The sequence below is a fragment of the Capricornis sumatraensis genome, chromosome 8 (assembly GCF_032405125.1).
Source record: "Capricornis sumatraensis isolate serow.1 chromosome 8, serow.2, whole genome shotgun sequence".
In the NCBI taxonomy this organism is placed as follows: Eukaryota; Metazoa; Chordata; class Mammalia; order Artiodactyla; family Bovidae; genus Capricornis; species Capricornis sumatraensis.
In genome coordinates, this window is record NC_091076.1 from 10,708,321 (window position 1) to 10,736,309 (window position 27,989).

Here is a 27,989-nt window from a genome sequence, read left to right on the forward strand (position 1 = left end):
CTGAAAGAGATGGGAATACCAGAGCACCTGACCTGCCTCTTGAGAAACCTGTATGCAGGTCAGGAAGCAACAGTTAGAACTGGACATGGAACAACAGACTGGTTCCAAATAGGAAAAGGAGTATGTCAAGGCTGTATATTGTCACCCTGCTTATTTAACTTATACGCAGAGTACATCATGAGAATCGCTGGGCTGGAAGAAGCACAAACTGGAATCAAGATTGCCAGGAGAAATATCAATAACCTCAGATATGCAGATGATACCACCCTTATGGCAGAAAGTGAAGAGGCACTAAAAAATAAAAAGCCTCTTGATGAAAGTGAAAGAGGAGAGTGAAAAAGTTGGCTTAAAGCTCAACATTCAGAACACTAAGATCATGGCATCTGGTCCCATCACTTCATGGGAAATAGATGGGGAAACAGTGGAAACAGTGTCAGACTTCATTTTGGGGGGCTCCAAAATCACTGCAGATGGTGATTGCAGCCATGAAATTAAAAGATGCTTACTCCTTGGAAGGAAAGTTATGACCAATCTAGATAGCATGTTCAAAAGCAGAGACATTACTTTGCCAACAAAGGTCTGTCTAGCCAAGGCTATGGTTTTTCCTGTGGTCATGTATGGATGTGAGAGTTGGACTGTGAAGAAAGTTGAGCGCCAAAGAATTGATGCTTTTGAACTGTGGTGTTGGAGAAGACTCTTGAGAGTCCCTTGGACTGCAAGGAGATCCAACCAGTCCAGTCTAAAGGAGATCAGTCCTGGGTGTTCTTTGGAAGGAATGATGCTAAAGCTGAAACCCCAGTACTCTGGCCACCTCATGCGAAGAGTTGACTCATTGAAAAATACTCTGATGCTGGGAGGGATTGGGGGCAGGAGGAGAAGGGGACGACCCAGGATGAGATGGCTGGATGGCATCACTGACTCGATGGACATGAGTTTGAGTGAACTCCGGGAGTTGGTGATGGACAGGGAGGCCTGGTGTGCTGCACTTCATGGGGTCGCAAAGAGTCGGACACGACTGAGCAACTGAACTGAACTGAATGTTCACAACGTACTAAAAACAGTGCCTGGCACATAGTACGTTGCCGGGGTCCAGCCCCGGTGGATCCAGGGAATTCGAAGGGTGGACGGCGTTGGCGTGGAAAGACTTGTTTATTGATTGATATTAGATTAAGAAACTATAGCGTAGTAGGAAGATTAAGTGGAGGAAGAGGGCTGAATAGCTTGGTTTACGCGGAAGACCAATAAAATTCCAGACAAGGAATTTGCACCATCTACGTTGGGCCACCGGCGCCCGCTTGAATATCTAAGCTCCCTTTCGCGCGGGTCTTTACAGCCAGGGCAAATAAGTAGACCTGGCGAGCCTCCGCGCCCCAGATGGAAATTCAGCCTGAAATTAAAGAGCAGAGAGAGGGAAAGGGAGAGAAAATGAGAGAGAGAGAGACACGGGGGGAGCCAGATTCCCCAGAAACCAGGCCGAGAGACTAGTTCGAGAAACTGGTCCGAGAAGCTGGTCCCATCCTTTATTGTTCAGAAGGCCTTTTATACTTTTGATAAAATATGGAGATCAATGGGTAACACAAAATTATGTAGCGTTCGCAGCCTAGACTCTGTATATCATTTTGTATACAAAAGGTCTCAGGTGACTTACATTATCTTCTGGCCAAGAGGCTTGTTAACACTTTTTGGCTCTCTTCCTTAATGAATGTTAATTTTGTTTCCCCTGAAGTGTTTTTCTTTAATCTGCATCTCCTTAAAAGCGCTAAAGTTACATCTCTATAGAACAAAGGCACAGTGGGTTATAACAAAGAAGGTACTTAACTCAAAGATCTAATGTTGCTAATACCAGGTCTACTATTTGTTTTTCTATATACCAACTATATCTAAAAACAAAGGATATGAAAATTTGGCAGCAAGCACTGACTCAACAAATGAAACTTTTAATCAGTCCCATTCTAAACTTTTGACTCCTCGGAAGCTCCTACATTCCTATGATGTTTTAAGCTTCCTGTGCCTCCTGCGGTCAGGAGGCCTCAAACAATCACATGCGCAGCTGTACGAGTCCTGCAGGCAGGCTAGAAAGCCATCAGAGGGGTATTTGGATTGAAACACTCTTTCAAATGCATTGACTTTTTCCAGAGAATGTCAGAAGAGTGGAAAAGCAGAGCACAAAAACCGGCAGATTTTTGTTGGGGTACATGCTTAGGAATTTCCAGAGGGGTCCCTGAAGTCTGAGCACGCCTTGTGTATGTCAGCTTCCTTCCTCATGACCTTGTCACGGGCGGGATATCTCACACTGGCTCCCGGCAGTACGTGCTTTGTAAATTGCTTTCTGAACAAATAAAATTTAACACATGAACTGAACTTCTTCATAACTCTAACAGCTTCTTGACTGCCCTCCGCCTCTCAACCCGGAAGCTTCTGTGTTCTTTTTCACCTTTTCGGAAAGCTCAGAGCTCCAAGCCCCTAAGCTACCTAAAGGCCTCCTGCAGCTCCCAGGTGCCTCCAGGATGGAGGAGGGATGCCTCAACAGGAAGGTCCAGGCTTTTCACTCAGGGCCTCCCAGAGACTCGGAGATGCTGGGCCACTTCCTTTTTTAAGGATGGCAGTTAATTGGGGGAATAAAAGAAAAGAAAACAACAAGCAAAAAAGGCAAACAGGTTTATAACATTTGTAGGGCATTTTTAATGTTATACTGAGCACAGTAAAGCATTAACCATTCCCACCCACCTCCAGAGCCAACACCCCATAATTATGCTTTTGCAAGATACCCGCCAAGGGTTCTGACTCTTTCATTCCAGTCACTCAACCGGTGGGGCTACATGCAGAGAAGGCGGGAGAATTCATCAGGTCACGGTCTGGAACAAGCGAGGATGCCCCCACTCTAAAGACGAGGCCCCTGGGACAGCCCCCTCCACACCCCCTCGCCAAATCCCCCAACCTTCAACCCTGTAGGCATGGCAGGCCTCCTTGACAACTAGGCCCGCCCTTCATCCACACTCACCAGGCTCAGCCTCTGCCCACTGCCCTCCACCCTGGCCGAGCCCACCTTACCCTAGAGGCCTAGGGCGCCCGCGCACTCGGTGGCCCCCTCCCCGAGCCGGGCCCCGCGCCAGGAATCTTCACAGGAACCGTTATCCAGTCTGCGGCACCCCCTGTGAGCGAAAGGCGCGAGTCGAAAAGTGGGATCCGGCGGCGACCCCAACAAGGTGCCCGCAAGGGGGCGCGCGTTCCGGCCCGCCGCCCTCCTGCCACGACCCTCCCAAAGCGCACGCCCGAGCGGGGCCGGCGGGGAGGCGGGGACTTGCTCCCCGCGCCACGCGGCTCGACCAATAGGAGCGCGCGCAGCAGGGCTCCGCGCCAACACCCCTCAGTGGCTGAAAAACCGGTGCGCGAGCCGCGGGGGTCGGGACGCGCACCAGCGAGCCCGCTACCGGAGCTTGCGAGACCGGCGCGCGCTACCCCGCGGGTCCTGTGCGCGCGCCTGACCGCAACCACCCAGCCGGCGCGCGTGCCCGGCCCCGATGGCCCCCGAGACCCCCGCCCAGGGGCCGACCCCGGCCCAGGGGCCGACCCCGCGCTATTTCACCTGGGACGAAGTGGCCCAGCGCTCTGGACGTGAAAAAGAGCGGTGGCTCGTGATTGACCGAAAGGTGTACAACATCAGTGAATTCGTCCGTCGGCATCCCGGGGGCTCCCGGGTCATCAGCCACTACGCGGGGCAGGATGCCACGGTGAGCACTGCCAGACGGGGGCACCGGAGGAGGCGGGACCGGACGGCTAGAGCTGGAGGCTCAGTGTGCGAGACAGGAAGTTTGGCAGTCGTGGCTGAACACTCTCTAGTTCTGGGAAAGGCCGGGAGGCGCAGGAGCGTACCTGTTGCTGGGTGACTGGGTGTGCTGCCAAATCGGGATGCAAGGGCAGGAGAGGCGGTGAAAAAGGGGAGTCTGGGGAGTAGGGACGGAGGCTGGCAATGTGCACGCACAGACAAAGGGCCGCGCCACCGCTCTGTGGGCTCTGTTTGCGGCCCGGAATCTGCTGTCTCGAAGCGTGGGCAGGCCGGGGAGCAGGGCTAGGAGGGAGAAGCTCCGGGGCGCGGGGCTCCCCGACGGCGGACCTGTCGAGACCGAGGGAGGAAGGGGTCAGTGGCGGGGAGAGGGATTCTTGATCTGTCTGGGTGGCTGGCAGGGAAGCGCAGCGGCGTCTGGACCGAGCGTGCCTGGCTAGGCTGGCGAGTGGAGGCAGGACGGAGAACTGAGTTGGGGGAAAGCCACCTGGCGTCCGCTGTCTTGGGAACCCCTGCACAGGGTGAAGACGAGAGAGGGGATGGGACAGCACTGGCCAGAGACGCCTAGCACCTGCTCGTGCCCAGGGAGGAATGGGGCCATTGTGCGGAAGGTGGGGAGCCTGCACCAGCATACACTTAGCTAGGACCCGAGAGCAGTCCTGGAATCCCGTGGGGAGGTCACTCAGCCTCAGTCCAGCAGGGTCTCCAGCTATTCGCCACAGCGGACGGCTGTTTGCACTCCTGGGCTCTAAGCCCGGTGCTGGTGGCATCCCTCCCTCGGGCCAGCGCGCTGTCCAGCCCCGATTCTGCCGCTTCCCTCTCCAGACAATCTGCTAGCACCTCCCTTCAGAGTTCTAGAGCTGGGGGCGGGGTGGGGGGGCCGGGGCGGGAGGTACTCCTTGGGACCCAGAGGTTGGAGCTTTTGCTTCGCTGAGTCCTCTCACCCTATATCCTTCGCCTGGCGCCGCGACCCCTGCTACTGTTCTCAAGCTTTCTCCCTGCTATCTCAGAGCGCCTCTCGGGCCACTAGGGTTCTTGTGATGTCGCGGTGGAGCCTAACCGTGTGAGGAGCAGCCCCTGCCTCGGACGCGGCAAGCCTGGGAGGCTGGCCTCGTCTCCGGAGAGACCACGGGGGCGCGCAAGCTGTGGCCGAAGGCGAAGATGTGGAGTGGCGCATGCGTAGACGGAGCAGGCCCGAACGCTGGGGCTTCTTGTAGTGTGATTTGGGGGCCGGGGCCGGCCGCAGCGGGGAGCGCGATTGGTCCGGACATGTGGTGCCACTGGCCGCCGGCTCCGCCCCGGCTGCCTCCTTGCTAGTGGCTTTGCCTTAGGGCCTGGGGGCTGTCTGACCTTCAGGACGTTAGTCTCATCAGTTCAGTCACTGAGGACCCCACCTTGAAGAACCAAAATTGGTGTGCCAGGGCCTGGGGTGTTCAGAGTGGGAGGAGAAATATGGAAGGCCGACCGGAACGGCTGTGGAGCAAAGGGAGAGAAATGCACAAGCCCCTAGTGGACACAAGGAGTCTCCCTCCTCACGTTTCATGAGCCATCCAGAGGAAAGGCCAGCCCAGGCGCGGCTTTCTGTGATCCCCTTCCTCGTGCTTCCTGTTCCTTGGTGTGGTACCCTCACTAGAACACAGATGCTGTGGGTGATCTTGAGTGGGGGACACTAGGGACTAGTCTGGGCAGTTTCAAAAGGAGGCTGCCTGGAGGGCGGTGGTCTCCGTTTGAACTTGGGTGCAGTGTCCTTGCAGGATCAGGAGGATGGCCTTTGGTGTGAGCCCTCCACAAGCACAGGGGGCAGGGTCGACTTCCTCACTGTTCTGTCTTCTCCCCATCCTTGCAGGATCCCTTTGTGGCGTTCCACATCAACAAGGGCCTTGTGAGGAAGTATATGAACTCCCTCCTGATTGGAGAGCTGTCTCCGGAGCAGCCCAGCTTTGAGCCCACTAAGAATGTGAGACCCTGTGGTGATGGAGGGGCAGGGGGTAGAAGGCAGGCCTCCATATGCTCACAGGTGACCACAGTCAGTAGTTCTTGCAGATCTTGAGATCCTTGCTTCTCCCACATAGTTGTTGGGTTTCAGGGCCTTTGGAAGCTGTGGTTCTCACAAGGCTACCACCACTACCATCACCATCCTCAACCCGAGACCAATCCACTGAGCACTTAACTCTGTGCCAAGTATAACATCATATAATCCACAGTTCCAGATGAGAAAACTGAGGCTCAGAGAGGTTAAGCAATATGACCAGGTATCACACTGTCAGTAAGTGGCAGAGCAGGGGTAGAATGATTCTGTTTCACTCCAGAGGCCACATGGTCTTAGACCTGATCCCACAGCACCTCCTGTTATCCTTGGCATTGTGGTACCTTTACCTAGGACTCTGGGCTTCCTCGGTTATCGCAGTGGGAGTGCCTTGAGCTTAACAGGGGTCTTGGCTCCAGTGCTGGGTTGCACTGGGGAGAATAACAGCCTTTCCATCTCCACTCTCCTACAGAAAGAGCTGACTCACGAGTTCCGGGAGCTGCGGGCCGCGGTGGAGCGGATGGGGCTCATGAAAGCCAACCCTGTCTTCTTCCTGCTGTACCTGCTGCACATCCTGCTGCTGGACGTCGCTGCCTGGCTCACTCTCTGGTTCTTTGGGACGTCTTGGGTGCCCTTCCTCCTGTGTTCCGTGCTGCTCAGTATAGTTCAGGTGAGAGCCCTGCCTCACCCAGCCTCTGTAGGGTAAGTTCTTTGTACCCCTTAGGAGGCCACTGAGGACACAGCGGGAGAGTTGGTACAGAAAGAGAACGCCTGTCCCGTTGTCTGTGGCTTCTCTCTGCTCATCTTCACCACACACGCACCTTCCGTTTCTCCCGCTGCCTCTAGCTGCTCCTCCCAGGGTTCCCTTCTTGCGGCATGTCTCCTCAGAAACTTCATGTTCAGATTCTGTTATGGTCCACGAGTGCCAAGAACCAAGGTTCTGGTTTCTCGGTAAAGCTTGGCTTCCCCCGCCCCCCACCACAACACCGCCCCAACACCTGGCTATCAGAACCCACTTGTTCATGAAGCCTCCTGCTTGCCTGAGTCTGTCACTCTGTCCCAGTCTGTAGTTCCCAGTATGTAGTCCATCAGAAGTCACAGAGGCCCAGAGCTGGAGACTCCGAAGAGCAGAGAAGGGATAGTGACTGGCCCCAGGTCTCACGTGAGTCAGTGGCAGAGGCAGGACCCAGACTTCCTGACTCCTTTCTGGACGTACTAGCACAGGCCAGCTGGATGAGGGAAGGGGGAGAGGCCGAGTCAGTTCAGATGGACGCAGGGCCGCTCTCAGCGCTAACCCTTCTCACTCAGGCCCAGGCTGGCTGGCTGCAGCATGACTTTGGACACCTGTCCGTCTTCGGGACCTCTAAGTGGAACCACCTGGTACATCATTTTGTGATTGGTCACCTGAAGGTCAGTGGGATGGGGAGGAACTCTCTGAAACTCGAGCCCGGGGGAGAGGGGACGCAAGGCTTTCATACTCACACCCCACTTTTCGGTAGGGGGCCCCTGCCAGCTGGTGGAACCACATGCACTTCCAGCACCATGCCAAGCCCAACTGCTTCCGCAAAGACCCTGACATCAACATGCACCCCTTCTTCTTTGCCTTGGGGAAGGTCCTGTCTGTGGAGGTGAGCAGAGGTATCAGTGATGGTCTTGGAGCACAGAAACCAGCCAGCACAGTGGGCTTGCGGGGAAGCGCTCACCGTGCTGGTCTGTGTGGGTAAGACATTGCGGGCCGGGCTGGCCAGGCGACTATTTGGAAGTCGTGGGAGGCCGTAGGGAATAAACAGGCTGCCCAGGACAGCCTAAGTCCTTTGCAGTGAGTTCAAGTCAGCAAATAGCTGTTGCAGAAAGGTACCACGTGCTGCCAAGGACCCAAAGGATGACCAGATTGCTGTGCAAACACTGCTCAGCCTTGAAGGAAGGCGATGGATGGTCCTCCTTGCAGGTGCTTTTTAGACACCCCCCACCCCAGGCCGTCAGCCCCCTGCACCTTGTAATCGTCCCAGTCGCGTCCTTCAGTGTGATCGTCTCCCCCACAACAGCTAGACTGGATCACGCCTCTGACGCCCATCACCTCAAATATTCATCCACTGAGTAATTCTTCCCGCCCACCTGATTCTAGTCTGACTTTCAGGGTGGTCAGCTCTGGGTTTGAGTTGCCATCTGAGGCTGTGAGCAACAATTACACTGCAGCCGCTACGGGATGAATTCCTGAGAGTGGCTGGGAGACCTTGGGAGCCTGTAGTGAGTGCTAAGCAACAGAAGGCTGTGAGTGGCCAGTGGAGTTCTTTGAAAAGTTGATTTAAAACCCTTTGTCCCAAGGCTCTGGGCAGTAGTCAGTTTTGCCAGGTCCCCCTCCCCGACTCCATGACATGCTGTGACATTTCAGCACACCCAGAATTAAACGGGTATTAAAGACATTTCAGTTCCAGGCCTGAATTCAAGACTGCCTGGCCCTCCTTCCTCTCTGGCCATGAGAAGAACTCTGTGGGAAAGTTCTGGCAGCACTGGCCGTCCTAGCCCAGGAACCCCTAGTTTGGGGCTTGTACTTCCTCTGACCACAAGGTTCTAATTTTCCCACTTCCTGAAAAGAGACTTACTTGGTTGCTATATGCCCAACACTGTGCAAATGACGTACCAGCCCTGGCCTCCCCTGGCTCGGGTGGCTCCTTAGAGAGCAGTGTGGGCTGTTTACTGGGCAGAGCATGAGGCTCCTGGTAGCCCTTCTGTTGTCACTATAAAGATTTTTTTTAAGAAGGGATGAGAGTCTTAAGTGGAAGGGAACCTTCTCACACCACTGCCTCTGTTGCTTCTTTTCTTCCCCTCTGTTGTTTCTTGGTACTCGGGTTTTTAGGAAATTCCTTTCTGTAGACACTAAAAATAGAGAATGCTCTGGGACCAAAATAACTCTGGTGTTTTGGGTTTTTTTTTGTTTGTTTTTTGTTTTGGTTTGTTTAGTTACAAGGCTGAGGATAGTCTGTCTGTTAGGAAATGCGTGGGTTATAGACTGCTTGGCTCTTGGTTCAGCTTCAGAGGGTCCAGACTGAGCACTGACCCCTGGGCTGACCCAGGAGCATCTGTCCCAGTGCCTCGCAGCTCCCCTGGAGAACAAGGTAAGTGTAGGGAACTCTTCATGCTAAAGATAACTTTACTGGCCTTCAAGAGCTGAAACAGTGGGGCAGTTATCAGCATTGTAATGGCCATTACAGTCTTGATTGCCATTCAAGGAGGCAGCCGGCAGACAGAGCTCCCTTCCGTAACAGTTCCAAAACAAGGCCAGAGTTCTACCCACCTACTCCACCAAACATGGCAGATGCTTCTCTTCCAGCTTCTCCCTCTTAGTTAATGTTGCCTGGGATGGGATGCTGCCTTCAAAACATATTCCCAGTCCATAGATGTCTCCATCTCCTCCGCCTCCCATCCCTGGGTCTGGTGCATCTCAGATCTGGAATACTGGTCCAGTCTCCTTGCTGGCCTCCTGTCAACTCTGCCTGCCCCCTGTGGTTCATTCTCCCCACCACGAGCCAGAGTGAGCCTTTAAAGTGCAAAGCAGATCCTGCCACCTGCTGAAGGCCAACCAGGGCTTCCCATCACTTTTGGAATAAAACCCAAACTCCTTCCTGTAGCCTTCCCAGGGCCAGCGAGATTTGCCATCCCTAGTTTTCTGGCTTTATTGACTGTTCTCCCTTTTATATTCCCAGCCGCACTGGCCTTCCTCTGTCTCTTGAACACCCCAAACCTTTGTCCCCTCTGCTTTAAATGCTTTTCCTCCCTGTGTCAGCACTGCTGGCTCCTTCTCGTCATTCAGGTCTCCATTCTGATGTCAGGGCCCCAAGGAGGCCGTATCTGACTATCCTACCCAAGACACTGCCTCCCTCCCTTTCGGTCATATTTTACTGTTTTTAATCTGTAATTATCTTCAACTCTGTCTGTAAAGTCATTACCAGCTTCCTCTCCTAAGATTATAAGCTCCACGAGGGTAGGAATTTTATGTTGCTCGTCTCTGTATCCTCACACCTAGAACAGTGCCACGCACATAGACACTTAACTTGTTGAATGAATCAGTTAACGTAGGAAGAATGCTGCATTTAGCAAAAGTGCCTGGCACAGTCTCAGTAAATGTTCTGTCAAAACAGCAAGTGGACTTATGAAGGAAGGGTGAGCTCTGGGGTATCCTGCTCTGGGGTAGAGCTCCTCCTGTGCCCTGTGGTTGTCTGGTTACTAGAACCAGTGGGGCACGTGGGGTGGGAGGAGCTACTGAAGGAGAGTGCAGAGCTCCGCTGTCAAGGGTTTGAATGCTCTCATTAGGGGGCCCTGGCTGAACTGGCAGCAGCTCGCCTTACCACCTGCTGGCTTGCCAGGACCTTCAGATTGCCAAGCTGTTCTTGGTATTCTTTCCACAAATATTTGGCATACATCGCTTAGCTTTCAAGGGATTTTATAAAGCTCATGTTGACATCTGAAGAAACCAAATGATTTTGGAGAAGGTCAGGGGCTTGGATATAGAGAGACTGCTGGCCCGTATAGGGGTGAAGATGGTTGTCTGCGGAGACCCTGGTATCAAAAAAGTACCAGATGGAGACAGGAAGGGGAGGTGGGGGCCCCTGGAAACCTGACAAGGGTGTCTCTGGATGAACATGAGGAGCCCTGAGGACCCCCAGGCTCTGCTGTGCTCATGCCTTGTACGGGTGTGAGCCACCGAGCTGCGTCCATGGTATGGCGAGCTTAGCAAGCCCAGCAGCTTGGGCTGCATACGCCAGGTGCTGGAGGTCAGGCTGGGCCTATGGGAGCCTTCCATGGCGCCAGCCACCTGACGGCCCCTGCCGTGGGCTTCTGCTCCTGCTCAGGGAAGAGCCAGTCACAACGGGAGGGGGATGGGGGGCTGGCCTGTGGGTGCTGATTTGTGCGTGCTTTTCCTTCCCAGCTCGGGAAACAGAAGAAAAAGTACATGCCCTACAACTACCAGCACAAATACTTTTTCCTGAGTGAGTATCCTCCTCCAGCACCAGGGGGCGCTGCTGCCTTGGCAGGGGCTGCCAACTGGGGTGTGAGTACGGGAGTAAGCCTCCTGGGATGACAGTGTTTGAGGTTAAGGCTGGAGGAAATTCTCCTCATGGAACAGGTTACTCCCTGCAAGGGAACAGTCTTAGCTTCTAAGGGACAAAGTCAACAGTTAGGCTAATGTTTGGTCAAAGGTCACTGGTGTTGGGATCAAACTAGTTCCTCCAGGCCCACCCTGGCTTCCACAAGGGAACTGAGTGGTGGGGAGCAAGCCTGATTCAACCTGTGAAACTTCACTTTGATTCGTCAAGCATACATCAGGGTCAAGGTGGGTGGGGCACAGTCCAACTCCCTGGGGGATGAAAGGCAGCTAGACTAGCAACGGGAGGACTGGACCGCAAGAGGGAGCGGAAGAGGCAACATTTCTATGGTTGTTTTAAGCTCCTTACTTCTTTTTTAAAAAATGCTCATTTATTTGGCTGTGTTGGGTCTCAGCTGCTGCATGAAGGAGCTTCGCTGTGGATCGCAGACTCTAGTTGTGGCATGCAAGCCCTGGAGAGCGCCAGCCTCAGCAGTTGAGGAGTGTGGGCTTAGTTACTGCATGGCACATGGGATCTTAGTTCCCTGACCAGGGGGCAAACCCAAGACCCCTACACTGCAAGGCGGATTCCTAGTCCCTGGACCACCGGGGAAGCTGTTAAGCTTTTTCTGAAGATTGGTGCTGCTTTAAAGATCTGCTCCATAACGCCTGTGGTGGTGATTTAGTCGCTAAGTTGTGTCCGACTCTTGCGACCCCATGGACAGTAGCCTGCCAGACTCCTCTGTCCATGGGATTCTCCAGGCAAGAACACAAGTGGGTTGCCATTTCCTTCTCCAGGGGATGTTCCCAACCCAGGAGTCGAACCTGGGTCTCCTGCTTTGCAGGAATGTTCTTTACCAACTGAGCTCCGAGGGAAGCCCTTCCATAAGGCCTAAGGAATTTTAAACGTCAGCCATTCCCCCAAGGCGGGAATGACTCCATGGATCCCATTTTAGTTCAGAGGAATTTATCCTAACTGCCTGGAATTCCATCCCTGTGGAGAAATGGGGATGGGATAGAAGGGTGGGACAGAAACATCGGAAGAAAGGCTAGAATCCATGGCGCGTCAGGATAGGAGAGCCAGGGGTGAGCGTCGTGATGCTGGGTTACAGGTAACGTCAGGCTCTGCAGAGAAGGGACACAGGGAGACCGACTAGCACAGTGGATGGGCCACTTCTTCAACTCCCAGTTCTGAGAGACGCTCTTGCGTCCCTTCCCACAGTTGACCTCCAGGCTGCTTCAAGTTGGGCGGCACCAGCTCATTTCCCTAGTGCAGGGAAGTGAGCTTTCAGCCTGTGGAGGATCAGCAGGGTCCCCCGACTCAACACACACACTTTCCAGCTCCTGTCCCTTCACCCGTGTGGTGGAGCAGCCAGGAGCAGGGGCCTGATGGCTGCAAGGATGGGCATAAGGCCAGGAGGAGGCAGAGGCAGAGGCAGAGGCAGGGCTGGAGACAGCAGCTCAACTCGGAGAGGGTGAGCAGCTCCTTCTTAAAGGCACAGGTGCAGGGCAGCTTCCACACCAAGTGAAGCTTGTTTCCCCAGCTGTCCTCTTCCACTGAAGAGGATGCCACGCCCTACCCCTCACCCTCTCAGCATCCATGGGAGATTCTCCTTTCTTCAGAGTGGCATTTATGCCCACTTTCAGTGCCTGGTCGGTCCTAATGGATTGAGGGGGGTGGCTGGAGGGGTAACAGGAGATGGCAGAGGGGCAGCCCTGTGCTGGAGGCCATCTGTCCCATACCAGCTGGCCCTTGGCAACCCTTCTGCGGCTCACACTTCCTCCCATGTCTCCATTTCCTCCCTAGTTGGGCCCCCAGCCTTGCTGCCTGTCTACTTCCAGTGGTATATTTTCTACTTTGTTGTCAAGAGGAAGAAGTGGGTGGTAAGTATCCATTGCCCCCAGATCCCACATCCTTTGTTGCCAGTACTCTGAGGGCTGGGAATGGGGTTCCCCAGGGAAAATCCCACTGGGGTTTACTCCAGGCTTAATTTAGAGCAAAGTAGCAGAACCAGTAGAGACCTCCCATATCTCTAGATGAGATGATTTGGCCTCAGCAGGCAACCTGACTTCTGATGCCCTATTTCATTCAGTGAGTATCTCCTAAGGTCACTGTGCTCGGCATAAAGCAGGGGCCAGGCTGGGTAGGGGGAAGAGGAACGAGAGACGGCCCCTACTCTCAGGAAATGTCTGATGAAGCAGGATGTGATTACGACCAGAGAAAAGGTATAGGCTGAAGGTTCTGGGATTCCAAAAGGGAGCCGACCGCACCTGGCTGGAGGGGAGGCATCAGAAAGGACTTCTTGACATCACTTTTCTAGCTGGCCATGGACAGGTAGAGGTCGGGAAGTGGGAATGGACTCTGAGCAGAGAAGCTGGGAATTAATGGGCGAATATGGTCACCGGACGAGGGGTGCTGGACTTGGGTGTCAGGGGAGGAGAGTGATGCAGGAAATTGATTGACAGTTTGATCAGGGTCCTGGCACGGACTGAGCTGTGGTCCTGGAAGATTCATTTGGCAGCCGGAGGAAGACCAGAGAGGGGTTAGGGGGAACTGGAGACAGGGAGACCTGGCACCTGGGAAGGAAATAAGCAAGGAGGGCTGGGGGCGCTGCTCGGAAAGGAGCAGCAGTGCTAGATGGCACTAGAGGGGGCAGCTGAGAGAGGCCGCCGTGACCACTCGTCTCAGGACCCAGGAGGGTGGCTGCTCTGTGCAGAGAAACGGGCGCTGCAAGAGGAGAGGCGCTCTGTGGCATCACAGGGCTCTCTTGCCTCTCGCTGCAGGACTTGGCCTGGATGATCACCTTCTACGTCCGCATCTTCCTCACTTACGTGCCGCTGTTGGGACTGAAAGGCTTCCTGGGGCTTTTCTTCATGGCCAGGTAGTACTTGATGGGGGAGCAGGGGCTGGTGCAGATTAGATGTTTGGGAATAACCAGTCTAGCCTGGGAGTGTTGGCTGGGGAAGGTGCTGGGCTGGAGCAGTTATTTGAGGGGGAGTGACAGCTCTGGGCACTGCTTGAACTGATTTTGTCTGGGTGCCTTATCCACCAGGTTCCTGGAAAGCAATTGGTTTGTGTGGGTTACACAGATGAACCACATCCCCATGCACATTGACCATGACCGCAACATGGACTGGGTCTCCACCCAGGTAAGGGATAGTCACTTGAAAGACCTGGGCATCACAATTAAAAGGGTGGGTGGGCACAGACCCAAACCTTGCCTCGTTAGCTGGACACTTCTCTCCGGCCACCAAGTGGGGAAGGGAGTGACTGAAGCAGGCCAGCTCTGCCTGAAGAAGGCTGGGCTGGCCCTTCCATCGGGTGCCCAGAGCCATGCTCCCCTCTGACCTTCCCCTCCAGCTCCAGGCAACATGCAACGTCCACAAGTCAGCCTTCAACGACTGGTTCAGTGGCCACCTCAACTTCCAGATTGAGCACCAGTGAGTAGGGAGGCCGGGGAGGCAGGGGCTTGGGGAGGGCTCACGTCGGGGGGAAGGAGGGGGTGGTGCAGGGACAGAGGAGCTGGACCCACTGACTGTCCCCTGTTGTCCCTGAAGTCTTTTCCCCACGATGCCTCGACACAATTACCACAAAGTGGCTCCCCTGGTGCAGTCCCTGTGTGCCAAGCATGGCATAAAGTACCAGTCCAAGCCCCTGTTCTCAGCCTTCGCTGACATTGTCCAGTGAGTATCTGAGCTTGGGAAGAGGGCAAGGTGGCGGGGTCGGTGATGAGAGTGCAGGGTGGGAGCCACCGCAGTGCTCCCCGGGTCTTCTGGAATGGAGGGTCACCCAGCAAAGGGGCCTTGCATCAGCTCTGGAAGGGCCTCGCTGCTGCACTTCTGGTGGGTGGTCTGCCTTTGGGCTCCGCTCTGGCCCATTTCCCTCACCACCTGCCTTCATCTTGCCCCCACAGCTCACTGAAGGAGTCCGGGCAGCTCTGGCTAGATGCCTATCTCCACCAATAACAGCCGCCTCCCTCTGCAAGAAGGGTTATGGCACCAAAGCAGACGGAAGCTTGGGGGCAATGCCACTACAATCCTAATATTCAGAGGGGGTGGGTTTGAGAAGACAACAGGTTTGCACTCAAACCCCTCCCCTTTATTTTCCAGGCATAGATCTAAGACCCAAAGGGGTGGGGGAAACACAAGCCCCCTGAAAGTAGGGGTGGAGCTTCTGGGACAGGCCTGTGAGTTTTCTTTTTTTCGTTTGGCAGATGCAGGTGCTGGTGAGCTAAGGGAGGCAGGAGGGTGTAAGAATAGGGAAGATCTACTGAGCCCAGAAATCAGGAAGAGACTTAGCACTGGAATTTCACCCAGGAAGGGGAGGCCCTCAGCCCACTGGTCCACTTCTTGGTGCCTTCTCTACCCTGGCTTGCAAACCTCAAGAGGTTCACGGGCTGGAGGAAGACAGAGCAGCTAAACTGCCTGGGCAAGATTTAGAATTCTCAGCCTGGCACAGTGCGGGGCCTGGGAGCTCAGCTCACTCTAGGGCTCGGTGTGACCCTTGTCTGCTTCAGCCTCCTCAAGAAGCAGCTTTCCCACTTTGAGAAGCAGGGTGGCAGAGGGGAGCAGAGCCCAGGGCTGTGCTGTTGGAGGCGTCCAGCCCTGAAGGCTGCTAACACTACTGGATTTGGTCTCGTGTTCGTCTAGGGTACCAAGGGACCATGAGGCTGCCAGTGGAGTCGCTGGCCATTAAAAATCCTTTCAGCTTTTGATTGGCCTCGTAACTATCACCCAAGGGACAGAACACTCCTAGGATGCGGAGTCCACTTCTTGCTCCATAAGCAAGCTGGGCATGTGCGGCACTCAGTCTTCTCCACAGAAACAAACGGGCTCCCAGTGGCTTCCCTGTACTCCCCTACTTCCAATTCCAAATTTAGTAAAAATAGCAGTCAGGTGAGCACAAGTGACCCGGCCGAGGGAGAGACTGGAATCACTAGCCATGATGAAAACACGAGTTCAGTCACAAAGAACATAATGGCTGTAAGAGATTTTCTATAACAAATTATGTTACAGCATCACTTTTGAGCAGGGGCATTGGGTAAATATAGTGACTTCATAGTTTTTATCAGAAATAGGAAGATAAAAAACAGAAGTCTGACCATCATGCCTGTCCTTTAGAATCCTTACTCTGGCAACTATGTTCAGGTGTCTTTCTCTGCTGGAGACCAGGTAGGAATTTAGGAGAATCTCTTAAAAGTGTATCAGTCTAACACTGAAATACAATTTTTTAATCCCTTTTTTAAAAATTGAAAACAGTTTAACCCATCTCTAGAGAGGGAACGCCAGGACTGTGCCCCCCCGCCGGGGTTACCAGCACCCCCACCCCCATAGCCTTTCAGTTCAGGTGAGATCAATTCACCTGGTCAACAGCATCTTCTCTAAGCATATTGAGTATTCTGGACACTGGAAAGAGAGAACCTTAAACTAGAAGAAAAAAGCAGAGGCCTGGGAGCATTCACATTTAGTTTAAGAAGAGAATGGCAAAGAGATGAGAGTGATAATCAGGGCGATGAAGGGCCTAGGGCATGTTGGGGTGGGGTTAGAGGCACCTAACAGGGTTTGTAGTTACTTAAAACAGACTTTTACATACAGACACACACAGGAAAGCAGGTTACAGATTTTAGGTCTTTTCCACTGGGGCAGAACAGCTGAGAGCAGAGTTGGAGAGTGCTTTCACCAGCTCCTTCACTCTGGAACAGGTGCTAAACCCAGCCTTTCAGCAGCTGGCTTTGGGCCCAGGCTGCCCAATCTGAGCAAAGCTAGTGGGTCTTACTGAGCCAAGTCCAGGTCCTCAGAGCACCTCAACCACTGCGGCCTTCTCTCCTTAGTCTGGCCTGTGGTCTCACATGGCCACAAAGGGACAGACGAGTAACAAAAAGCTCAGAACTGCAAGAGAACATGAGAGATCTCACAATGACAGGACCCACACCATGACAGGAGAGAACACGACTAGAGGGTAAGTTGCCTCTCTGGTCATAGATGTGGCAGCACTAACATTTGGACTCACTTTTTAAAAACTCCAACTTCTAGGCTGTCTTGTTACTTTCGTCTTCCTACCACTCTGCCACAGGCCTTTTAAGTAGACCCTGTGTCAGCATCCTTTTGGTGTGTACCAATTTTGTTACCACGTGCCGATGAAGTCAAACTGAGAAATAAAAGTTAATTTTGACCAAAGGCTCTTCATTTATAATCCATGATGCTTTCCTGTACCTGTTGATAGGGCTGCCTGTACCTCTGCTTCAGATTACTACCTACCTCTACGGCTCTAACCTTCTAGAACACGCGCCCCCTAGGGGTACAGGGAGGATCGTCAGGCCCCTCTGAAAAACAACAAGGTTCAGACGAACTGTGGCAAGAAGAAAGGCCAGCCCCTTCCCATGACACTCAAGTGTTTAAATGCTAGACTGCCTGTGTACACTAAGCAGTTTCAGCATTCAGTGTAGATGGCCTGCAAACACTAAGCAGTTTCAGCGCTCAGTGTAGACGGCCTGCATACACTAAGCGGTTTCAGCGCTCATTGTAGACGACCTGCATACACTAAGTGGGTTCAGCACTCAGTGCATCATCTCCTCCTATTGTGAGGCAGTGCCCTCACCCTTTTAAACTCATATCTAATCTCAGTGTAGGTGGTCTCCATAAGACTGCTTTTTTGCCAACTCATACCTCAGAGTTGACTGCAAAGCAATGCCTTTTTTTTTTATTTTTTTTTTTTAAGCAATGCCCTTTTAACCAGTGCCCTACTAGAACAGCTCTCCTCTCCAGGCAAGAGTATTAGAATGTGCTAAATAAAATGTGCAGGACTAATTCTCCCTGCAGTGGTTAAAACTTCTAGAAAAGACCAGGTAATTCCGAAGACGAAGCACTACCTGCCACCACAGGAGACAGGCCCTCAACTAGGGCTATTGTGTCAAGGCAGTAACTCCTAAGTCTTCCCACTTCTGGGCCCCCATCACTATCAGTGCAGGCTGGCTCCACACTTCCACTGCAGGGTTCAATCCCAGGTCAGGGAACTAACATCCTGCATGCTGTGCAACAGAGTCAAAAAGAAAAATGGAACTCAAGTTTTGTGACTTGGTCCAATCCGGAAAATTGGTTGGTTAACTGCTAGAAACAGACTAAGATCCCTGCCCTAAGGACAGAACTTTCTGTCTACACTAGTGGTTTAGAGGCCCCTGGTTATGGGATGTTCCTGGGGAGACTGTATCTCATTCCTGCTTCAACCAGAGGAGCTCTTACAGTCTTACATTTCATGTAAGATTTCACTTGAAAGATAGTTTACTCTTAAAATATCAGAACATCACTGGTCTTTAAAAGGATATACACCAACACATCACTGATTCACTTTGCTGTATAGCAAGAGACTAACACAACACTCTAAAGCAACTATATGCCAATAAAATTTTTTGAAAAGTGCATATAAAAACACAAAGGACCCCAAAGGGCCAAAACGATCTTGACAGTAAGATGGAGGCTTCACGTATTGATTTCAAATATATTACACAGGCACAACAATCAAAACAGTATGGTACTGGAATAGAAACAGGCAGATAGACCTATGGGCCAGAATAGAGCCCTCAGATAAACTCATACATACTGGCACAATCATCTTCACCAAGGTTCTAAGACTCCACAATGGGAAAGAAGTCTCTTCAACAGTCATACAGAATGGGAAGAAAATTTTAAAACCATATGACCGAAAAAGGACTAAGAAATAACTATAAATCAAGTTTCAAAAAAGGGCTAATAATTCAGTTTAATAATGGACCAAATAACTGAACAGATATCTCCCCAAAATTAAGTAAAAATGATGAAGCGATAAATGAAAATGTTCTCAACCTCACTAATCATGGGAGAAGTGCAAATCAAAATCACAACAGAGATCACATCACACCTATCCAGATATATATTTTTTGATTCATTTTTTACTTAAGTATAGTTTAATTACAATGTTGTGTGAATTACTGTTTTTAAAAAATTTTATTCAAGTATAACTGAATTGTTTTACTGAGGGTATGTTTTATTGATAAAAGTTATGTTGGTTAAAAAAAAAAAAAAAGAACCACAACAGTCCAACTCTATGAAGAGTAACCTGAAATTTAAGTCACAGAGGCAATAAGAAAGTGATAAAGTGGTAAAGTAAATGCCTGGATGCTATGATGTAGTTGACCTAAATTGTGAGGATTTCTCAAAGGAGCTCCTTTATCTCACACAGTAGGTGCAAAACTAGAAATTCATTCAATTGATTAAAGCTCCTTTCCCAGCAAGGTAAACCAAGCTTCACAGCTAAAGGACCCCCAACGCTGCCTTGGCCATCCTGTGGAGCATGGTGCCATCTTCTGGCCACTCTCAAATCAGCTGTTAATAATGTGCAATTCTAACATGTTACCTTGGAGTGAAAAGAACATTTTATATTGCTTGACGCCTGGGGCACTTGAGATGTCTTCAAATGTTCTCAAAGAACAGGACATTCTGGTTACTTTTTACAATTTTATTGAATCTTTTCTTCTCATACCTTAAAAAAACAGCACATGAAAACAGCATCTTATCCCAAAGTTTCAACTCAAATGCTTCATGAAGGCCTTGAGAGCCACTCCACCACCTTATGCCTATGAATTACCACTGTATAAAATTTCATAGCAAGTTCAAGTTTCTACCCACCCCAGGATACAAAGCCAGTAATCAAACCCTTGTTGCCAACTCCCGGGAATCCAGCTCTCTGCCTATCTTGCTTCTCAGCGGCTCTTCCCATCTGTTTAAGACAATGGGATCTCCCTGATGGCTACTCTTTAGGGCGGGTCAAGGCTGAGCCAGAGAGAGCAGCAGTCTGGTTCCACGGTCAACTCCCACTAGCCACCAGGTTGGCCAGGCAGGAAATCATCCCCAGTCTTTCATCTCTACCATTTATCTCCCTCTCTTCTTCAAAACTTCTTGCTTTCATGTAACAATGGATTCAGTGTCCATTAAACTGCCTGAGTGGCAGCTTGAGCCTGACATACTTTCCTGAGCTAAAAAGGAGACAATGACGTACCTCTGTGGTGTTCCTGCCATGAGATCAAGTAACAAACGGAAAAGCAGTACTGAGCAGGGTGGTGCCAGGGAAGCAATGAAAGCCCCTCCCCACCCCCAGGAAGGTTTCTCCAGCGCCAGCTCTAGCAAGTAGAGGCAAACATCCTGGGGTCACAGAGGTATCGTGAAGGGAAACCCGTTTATTTTCCTCTTTTGAACTTCCCTGCTGCCCCAGTCTTTGCCTTCTTCTTAGCGGCTCCCTTGGGCTCTGGCTCCTTGCGCTTGGCAGAAGAGAGGGAGCCGGTCACCTTAAAGAAATCATCCAGGCAGCCCTGGGTGCTGCCCTGGCGGCTCTTGCTCAGCCGCCTGACCCCACTGCGGATTCGCTCCTCGGAGAACTGCTTCTCCCCACACATGAACCTGACGAGCTCTTCTTCATTGGGCTCGCTCCACTTGAGCTCCACAGACTCCGGGTCCAACACCTCAGGCTCCAGGAAGAGCTGTTGGGCCTCCTTGTGGAGCCAGTTTTCTGGCACGGAGTACTTGTTGGGGTCCAGCCGCCGCACAATCTCCTCGATGCTCTTGTGCTTCTGGATGAGGTCCACGGCCCGCTTGGGCCCGATGCCCCGGATGCTCTCACAGTAGTCACTGCCCAGCAGGATGCACAGATCCACAAACTGCTCCTGGTTGAGGCCCAGCTCCTGCAGGATCCGGCTCAGGTGGAACTCCTGGATGGGCAGCTTCTTGGCCTCACTGGCAGTCAGGTGCCGCATGAGCACCGGGCTGCCGAACGTCAGGCAATCCATGTCCTCTGTGGCCGCAGCGTAGACTTTGCCGGCCTTCACCAGGGCCGCACAGCTAGCCTCCGCCTCACTGGGCGCATCGAGGTACGGGATGCCCATGAGGCTCAGGAGGTGCTTGCACTCATCGTTGTGTTGTTTGGTGACCTTCACCAGCCGCTTTGTAAACTTTTCCACCTCCGCCTCAGCCCCGGCGGCCTGAGCCTGCTGCAGCTGCTTCTCCGCCTCGGCCCGCCGCTCGCTGCGCTTGGCCAGCTCCCCGGACTTGAGCTGCGGCGGCTTGCCATCGAAGACGTACACAGGCTTGATGCCGTTCTCCATCATGCGGATGGTGCGGTAGAACATGCCCATCAGGTGGCTGGTGGTCTCCCCCTCCTCGTTCTGCAGCACATCCCCCCCTTGGCGAACAGCTATCAGGAACTGATAAATGCTCATGGAGGCATCGATGGCCACCTTGCGGCCAAAGTAGCTCTTAATGTCATTCTCTCGGATGGCACTGGGGGCCACGTCAGCGATCAGTTTGGCCAGTCCTTGAATTCCCATAGCAATACAGGAGGGACAGCTAAAAAAGAAAGGTGGGTAAGACAAGGAGGTACTTAAAGGATGCAGGAGGGTTACCAGGGGCACTATGTCATCAACGTCATGCCTTCAGCTAAACAAATTTAGCACAACAAATACCAAGGCATCAAGAAATGACAGCAAGAAAGTCTATTCAATTAACACTAGTCTACTCAGTTGATACTAAGGATTCCTGAGTATCAAGAACTAAACCACATGCTGAAAGGATAAGATAAGATGTTCAAGTCCTTGAGGGACTTAGAAGTTTTGTGGCTAAGGCAGCAACAGGGCTAGCATGCAAAAAGGGCTACAGCAAGGCCAGAGGAGGCGGCCAGGGCCAGCCTGAGGAGTCCAAGGACCATGATGGCAGAAATGCCTCCTGAATGACATGCAAATCCCGGTTACACAAAGGTGAGACAAGACAGATAAAAAGGCAACCAAATGTCTAAAGTGGTAAACAAACTTAGGAGTATCTGTCTTCTTGCCAACTCATGAACAACATATTCATTCCTCCATTGGATCTTTATTCCCAACTCACTCCTCCAGTTCACCTCCTCTCAGCAGCTCTGAGGGTTAGTTCTGTGTCAATTTGTCAAGGCCACAATATCCAATTATTTAATCAAACATTAATGCAGGTGTTGCTGTGAAGGTATTTTGTGGATGTGGTTAACATCTATATCAGTTGACTTTAAGAAAAGGAGACTTCATTCCACATTGAGACAAAGTGAAAACGTTAGTCACGCTGTCGTGCCCGATTCTTTGCAACACCAGACTCCTGTGTCTACGGAATTCTCCAGGCAAGAGGGGATCTTCCTGACCAAGGGATCAAGCCTGGGGCTCCCGCATTGCAGGCAGATTCTTTATCATCTGAGCCAGCAGTGAAGCCCACAACGTGGGAGGGCCTCATCAAATCAGCTGAAAGGCTGTAAGCACAAAAATGAGTTTCACAAAGAAATCCTGCCCCAAGACCAGTCATCAACTCCTACCTGAGTCTCCAGCCTGCAGACCTGACCTACAATTTTCAACTTTCCAACACCTACAATCACCTGAACCAATTCATTAAGGTCAGTCTTCCCATATATCCATATTCTAGATCCTGTCTGTTCTGTTTCTCTGGGCAACATAGCAGCTTTGAAGAACTGGCAGGAATAACATCTGTGTGAAAGTAATGTGGTTTTCACAACACTTCTCTAATCTCTCTTCAGCATCTGCTCAGCACTTCAAAGAGTTTCTACTTCCGTCATGCTGTTTTAAGTCTTTCCCTTTGTATTTTCTCTCCACCACTAAGTCTGAAATGTGAACTCCGCAGCTCCTTTTCCACCCCGAGTCCTGATCCAGAGATGCTACAGTCACTTAGCCCAGTACCACAGTTCTGTGGTTCAGATTCCTTAACAAAATATCTCCTAGGACAGTTATTTTCCAAACTTCAGTCAGGCTTAAAACACCCTCACATTTCTGTGCAACTTCCCATGAAAACCTATACTTTCATTCACTTAAAATTTTCTTCATATGGACACCATTTTCTAAAAACTAAATTGGAAAACAGAATTCATCTTAAGTAATAATACCTGTGCTTTATCAGTTATATTTTACTACATGTTAAATGCATGAATATTCAAAAGGATTTGGGGAACTTCCCTGGAAGTCCAATCGTTAAGATTTTGTGCTCCCAGTGCAGAAGGCACAGGTTTGATTTCTGGTTGGGGAACTAAAATCCCACATGTCCCACAGCCGCCAAAAAATATTTTTTAAAAAAGGATTTTGGGGGTGCCTCTTAAAGTCATCATGTATCCACTAGTGGTGTGTCCAACACGCTAACTTACCTTTACAGTCTGGGAACCTAAGACAAAGGCTGGGATAAGACTGCCCTGTCTCACTCTGCTCAGCTGTACCCTCCTCCCACCATTCTGCATCCCTTTTCTTCAAGGTCATCTCGTCTTAGTTCCTCTGTGAATGGCAGTGGCCTTGAATCTAGGCACCATTATTTACCACTTGGGTAACAGTGATCACTAGGTCACTTAGTGTGTGACATTACTATGCCATTTAGGATTGGTTTTCTCATCTACTAAGTAAGATAATAACCATGCCTACCTTGCAGAATTACTGCCAGGGTTAACTGAGATATCAAACGAAAACCTCTGACAAACATTAGGTGTTCATAAACGTTTCCCCAGTAGAACCCACTCGAACCTTTGGTTCGTGCCTCAAGCTACCGGCTTTGCTAGAAAGAGGGCAGAATGCCTCATTAGCTGGACATCCTCCCACTGCGTCCGTCAAAGACAGGGAGGAAAGGGATATGAACAAGTGCAGGTCAAAAAAGTATCTCCTCCAGGAGCTCAGTCACAATGCACAACGACCTCATGAGGTGGGAGTTACCTCTTTCTAAAATGAAGAAAGAGGCTCAGAGATTAAGGGACTGGGCCCGGACTCACAGCTGGAAAGTGGCGGGCCCGTCTGAATCCCGCGCTCGCTCCGCCCCGCGCGCGGCAGCCGCCCGCCTTTCCCAACAGCCGGCGCAAAACGGGCCCGATGCTCTGAGACGCTTCCCAAAGGTCTCACCTGGCCTCTGGGATGCTCCGGGGTGGCCCAGAACAGAACTAAGCCCGACTCCCGCCTCTGCCCCGAAGCCGCCTCAGCACCAGTCTCTGGTACCCTCTCGCTTCACCGCCTTCCAAAGCCCGCGCTCCAGTCACGTGACCTGCCGCGGCGCAAAGCCTCCTGGGAAGTGTAGTACAGGCCCCAGCCCCCTCGGCCAGCTTCTCTCACAGCAATTAGTCCCGCCAGGGCGGACGGACCTGCTCTGCGACCTGACCCTACCCTTCTCCACTGCTTGCCCCTACTCCACCTCGGGCTCCCGAAGGCCTCAGATCCCGCCACACCCGAAACCACGGGACTACAAGCCCCACAGTGCCACCCACGTGACTGCATTTCCCCTTCCGGTTGAACAGCGCGCCTGCTCCTGCCTACGTGTTCTTCCGGTAGCAGAGTGGCGGATTATCCTGTGCCCGGCAAAATGGTGAGAGGGTTGAGGGAAGTTCAGGACAGGGCTCTGGGGATCCCCGGGGTCCGTCCTGTGCCTTTTTCTCTCACAGAGGCGTCAGGTGCCCGAGGTCTAGAGGGCGGGAGGACCCTGGATCCTTCGATTTGGACTGAGGGGCGGGGAAGGGGCTGACTCCTTAGGTAAGGTTTTGATCGCACTGGGCTTCTGATCTCGCGATTTATAAGGATGAGGAGTGTGGGTGCATTTTTTAATACCTTCCAGCATTTAGCTCTGTTACCTGTGGTCAAACTGTTACCTCTATCTGACAGGTTTCTCGCTGCTGCGAAACTCGTACTCATACTACCCAGCCCTGGGCAAAAGTCACCTTCTTGGTGAAGCACTTCCAACTGTCTCGGGCACTTGCCCCTTCTGCCCTGGGAGCCCCCACAGCCTGTGTGCAGCCCTCTTGCCACGTGTCATGGACTTCTTTGTTATCTGCCACGCCTCCTAGTGACCACCATCTGACGTGCCTCTAGCCCTGGGATGATGTCTATTCATCTTTGTATTCCCAGTGCCAAACACGGGGCCTGCAATTGGAGGCTCAGTCAATGGCAGCGATTGTCTTTATCGTTAATGGGGGGGCATAAATGTTTACTGATTTGAATTCCAGCGTCTCTTAGAACAATGGGCTCAGTTTACTTGTCTAGAGTTGTTATGTTCTGGATTTAAACATTGGCTGCTGGTGACAATGGAAATTAACATTTGTACGGAACTTTACTTTTTCAGCCCTCTTTCACAAGCATTAGCTCATGATCTTCCCTATAACCTTGGGAAGGAAACAAACACCTATTGAGCAACTACTCTATGCCAGGCAGTGAGTTAGATGCTATGACGTTTGTCTTAAATCATACATCAACCTTGTGAGAGAGAGATTATAATCACTTACTGAGATTCATGGTATTTAATAGAGTTAGAATTTTGACTTACGTCTTTTGTTGGCAGATCCCAAGATTCCTTAATTGTGTAGTGGGAAGAATAGAGAATTAGAAGTTGAGGCCTGGGACCAGTTCAGAGTCTGCCTGTCAGTGGGGATTCTGAGCTTGGTGTCTACAGACATGGGTCCATAAAGCTCCTAAAATCATAAGCAAACTTTTTCTTTTTTTTTTTTTTTTTAAAAAAAGCACTTTATTTTGTATTGGGGTATAACCAATTAAAGAAAAATGTTATGATAGTTTCAGGTGAACAGTGAAGGGACTCACCCCTCCCACAAATTTTTTCTTGTATGTGATTTGTCCCAGGCAGAGTCCAGACCTTTCATCATGGTTTTTTTTTTTTTTTCCCCCATGATGATCAGTGGCCTCAGACAATGTTAAGGACCAGACTTCCCTGGCAGTCGATTGGTTAAGATGCTGTGCTTTCAATGCAGGGAACACAGGTTCGATTCCCTGGTCAGGAAACTAAAATCCCACAAACTGCATGGTGCAGCCAAAAAAAAAAAAAATGTTAAGGACTATTGATCTGTAGCTAATCAGTCCCCTTGTGTGTCTCAGCCTCTGACTCTTAGCTGCCCTTCTCATCTCCTACTGAAAAGACAAAGTGCCACCTTAGTTTAAGATGTCATCATAATCGTTGTCATTCCCAAAAGGTATCATTTGACAGTGGTTCTGTCAGGAACCAGGAAGGATGTCCCTGTCTCCCAGGCTGAAATAAGCTTCTTGCAGTCACAGCAGCATGAGGCTCCGATAACCTCGTAGTCCTCCCAGGTTGAAGTCTTGGGATTCTTTGGTGGCTCTGATCTCATACCTTCCCCTAGGAACTTGAGGCCATGAGCAGATACACCAGCCCCGTGAACCCGGCTGTCTTTCCCCACCTGACCGTTGTGCTGCTGGCCATTGGCATGTTCTTCACCGCCTGGTTCTTCGTGTATCCTTTGATTGAGCAGCCAGTGGGCCAGAGTTAGTGATGTGGGAACTGGAGTGGGGAACTACACTGGGTACGTGCACCCAGCCACTTTTGTTCTGGCGTGGGGAAGCAGGACAGTCAGGAAGTGAAGGGCTAAGGGCCATTGACATCCAAAGTCAGGCTGTGGCCTTAGAATTTTCCAAGTTCAGGTGAGCTTAGTTTGCTCTTCAGGTTTCATAGTGAGCGGAGGTCCTGGCTGGAGTGGAGGCTGGGCACAGGGACCTGAAGTTGAAAAGTGTTAATAGGAGTGATATACTCAGGTGTCAGGAGATCAGAGGGCTAGTCCCAGCTTTGCTGCTTATTAGCTATGTGACCTTGGGTGGTTGAAGGGTGTTGTGGAATCTGGAGTTGCAAAGCACACCTTGGAGGACACTCAAGACAGTGGAGTACAGTTTATTACTCCAGCAGGTTCAAGGGGAATCAGTTCCCAACAAGGACCCTGATGTTTCTGAGAGCCCCAGCTTTATACCCCCCACTACTTGACTGGTTACATGTTAGCAATCCCTTTGTTGTACATGATTGAGTTTTACAAGTAGGGGCTAGGAGAACAAACAATTAAGGTTGGTGGGAGGGGAGGCAGATAATGATTATGCATCAAGGGAGGATGTCTCCATGGTTAATCTATCAGGGGTAGCCTGACCTGACTCATCTCCGTGTGCTGTCTGTGGGGAGGAAGGTCTCCAGACCTGGTTTACACTAGCAGTGGTTTCCTCACTTCTTGGGCAGGGTTCACATCCTGTCTTTAAGATGGATGACAGGCTTCAAGATGCAGTCTCTCCTTCTTTCCTCACACTGGCCCCAACAGCAGGAGCACCAGGGTCTAGGCCATCTCTTGGACCCCTCTGCCCAGCTGCACGGAGCCAGACCAGCCTCCTGGAAAGCTCTCAGCCCATGCCTTTCTCCCAGAGATGCCCTGGCCGGGTTCCCTGCCCTGCATAGTCCACCCCTTGGCTTCTCCTTAATCACCCTGCCAGTTATGAGGTCACATCCACCAAGTACACCCGGGATATCTACAAAGAGCTCCTCATCTCCCTGGTGGCCTCACTCTTCATGGGCTTTGGAGTCCTCTTCCTGCTGCTCTGGGTCGGCATCTACATATGAGCTCCCAAGGGTAAGAGCGGTGACAGGGTGGGACGCTGGAGATACCGCCCCTCACCCACATCAGGGTCCTCGGGCCTGCGTGACCCCTTAGCTAATGGAGACAAACTGGGCAGAAAGGACAAGGACACCAGTCACAAGGACTTCTTTCCCTGTCCCCTGGTGGGAATCTGAGCCGAGTGGGACCTATGTCAGATCTGAGGTCTCCACATTGTCTGACCTGGGTCTGGCACTGGAATGTACTGCCTTGGGCTGTGGGCACAGGCTTCATGTGGTTCCACCTCTGTGTTCTTACACATCACACACAGGGGCTGGGGAGCCATTGGCAAGTGGCCAGGCAGGGGCCCAGGATCAGGGACTTGCTGCCAGGAGTTCCATTTTAGTCGGTTTCAGCGTTTGCAGCCATTGAGATAAATTTTGACTGATGTCTAGTCATTTAGTGGAAGGAAGCTGATGGAAAGATGGGTCCCTGCTCTCATTCTGATACCCTTCTCTTTCAGGTTCCAACTGGGCAGCTTCACGGAATCCCTACTTTTGTAAATTAATTTTTTTTTTTTTTTTTTTATACTGTGGCTGGAAGTTTCCCACCTGTTGCTACAATAAAGGCAGATGTGACATCCTGTCTGGTGCTGGGACCCATGGCTCCCCAGTCGCTCCCCTTCCTGTGTCTCTGCTGCCTCCCAGATGGT

The 27,989-nt window shown here is 51.6% G+C and overlaps 3 protein-coding genes across 3 annotated transcripts; 2 read left to right on the forward strand and 1 right to left on the reverse strand.

The window, feature by feature from the left end:
• Positions 1-3,521: 3,521 nt before the first annotated feature.
• Positions 3,522-17,027, forward strand: FADS1 (fatty acid desaturase 1). Its single transcript, XM_068978106.1, has 12 exons — positions 3,522-3,731; positions 5,631-5,741; positions 6,283-6,480; positions 7,119-7,220; positions 7,310-7,438; positions 10,738-10,798; positions 12,701-12,777; positions 13,678-13,775; positions 13,947-14,043; positions 14,255-14,334; positions 14,452-14,577; positions 14,808-17,027. Exons 1-12 carry the CDS (start codon positions 3,522-3,524, stop codon positions 14,857-14,859), a joined length of 1,341 nt encoding a protein of 446 aa, XP_068834207.1. The 3' UTR covers positions 14,860-17,027.
• Positions 17,028-19,446: 2,419 nt separating this feature from the next.
• FEN1 (flap structure-specific endonuclease 1) lies at positions 19,447-23,921 on the reverse strand. The gene is made up of 2 exons (XM_068977878.1): positions 23,820-23,921; positions 19,447-21,264 (listed from the first exon to the last, which is right to left on the reverse strand). Exon 2 carries the CDS (start codon positions 21,243-21,245, stop codon positions 20,103-20,105), a length of 1,143 nt encoding a protein of 380 aa, XP_068833979.1. The 5' UTR covers positions 21,246-21,264; positions 23,820-23,921; the 3' UTR covers positions 19,447-20,102.
• A 312-nt stretch (positions 23,922-24,233) lies between these two features.
• TMEM258 (transmembrane protein 258) lies at positions 24,234-27,920 on the forward strand. The gene is made up of 4 exons (XM_068978430.1): positions 24,234-24,276; positions 26,054-26,163; positions 27,177-27,313; positions 27,801-27,920. Exons 1-3 carry the CDS (start codon positions 24,274-24,276, stop codon positions 27,301-27,303), a joined length of 240 nt encoding a protein of 79 aa, XP_068834531.1. The 5' UTR covers positions 24,234-24,273; the 3' UTR covers positions 27,304-27,313; positions 27,801-27,920.
• Positions 27,921-27,989: the final 69 nt, after the last annotated feature.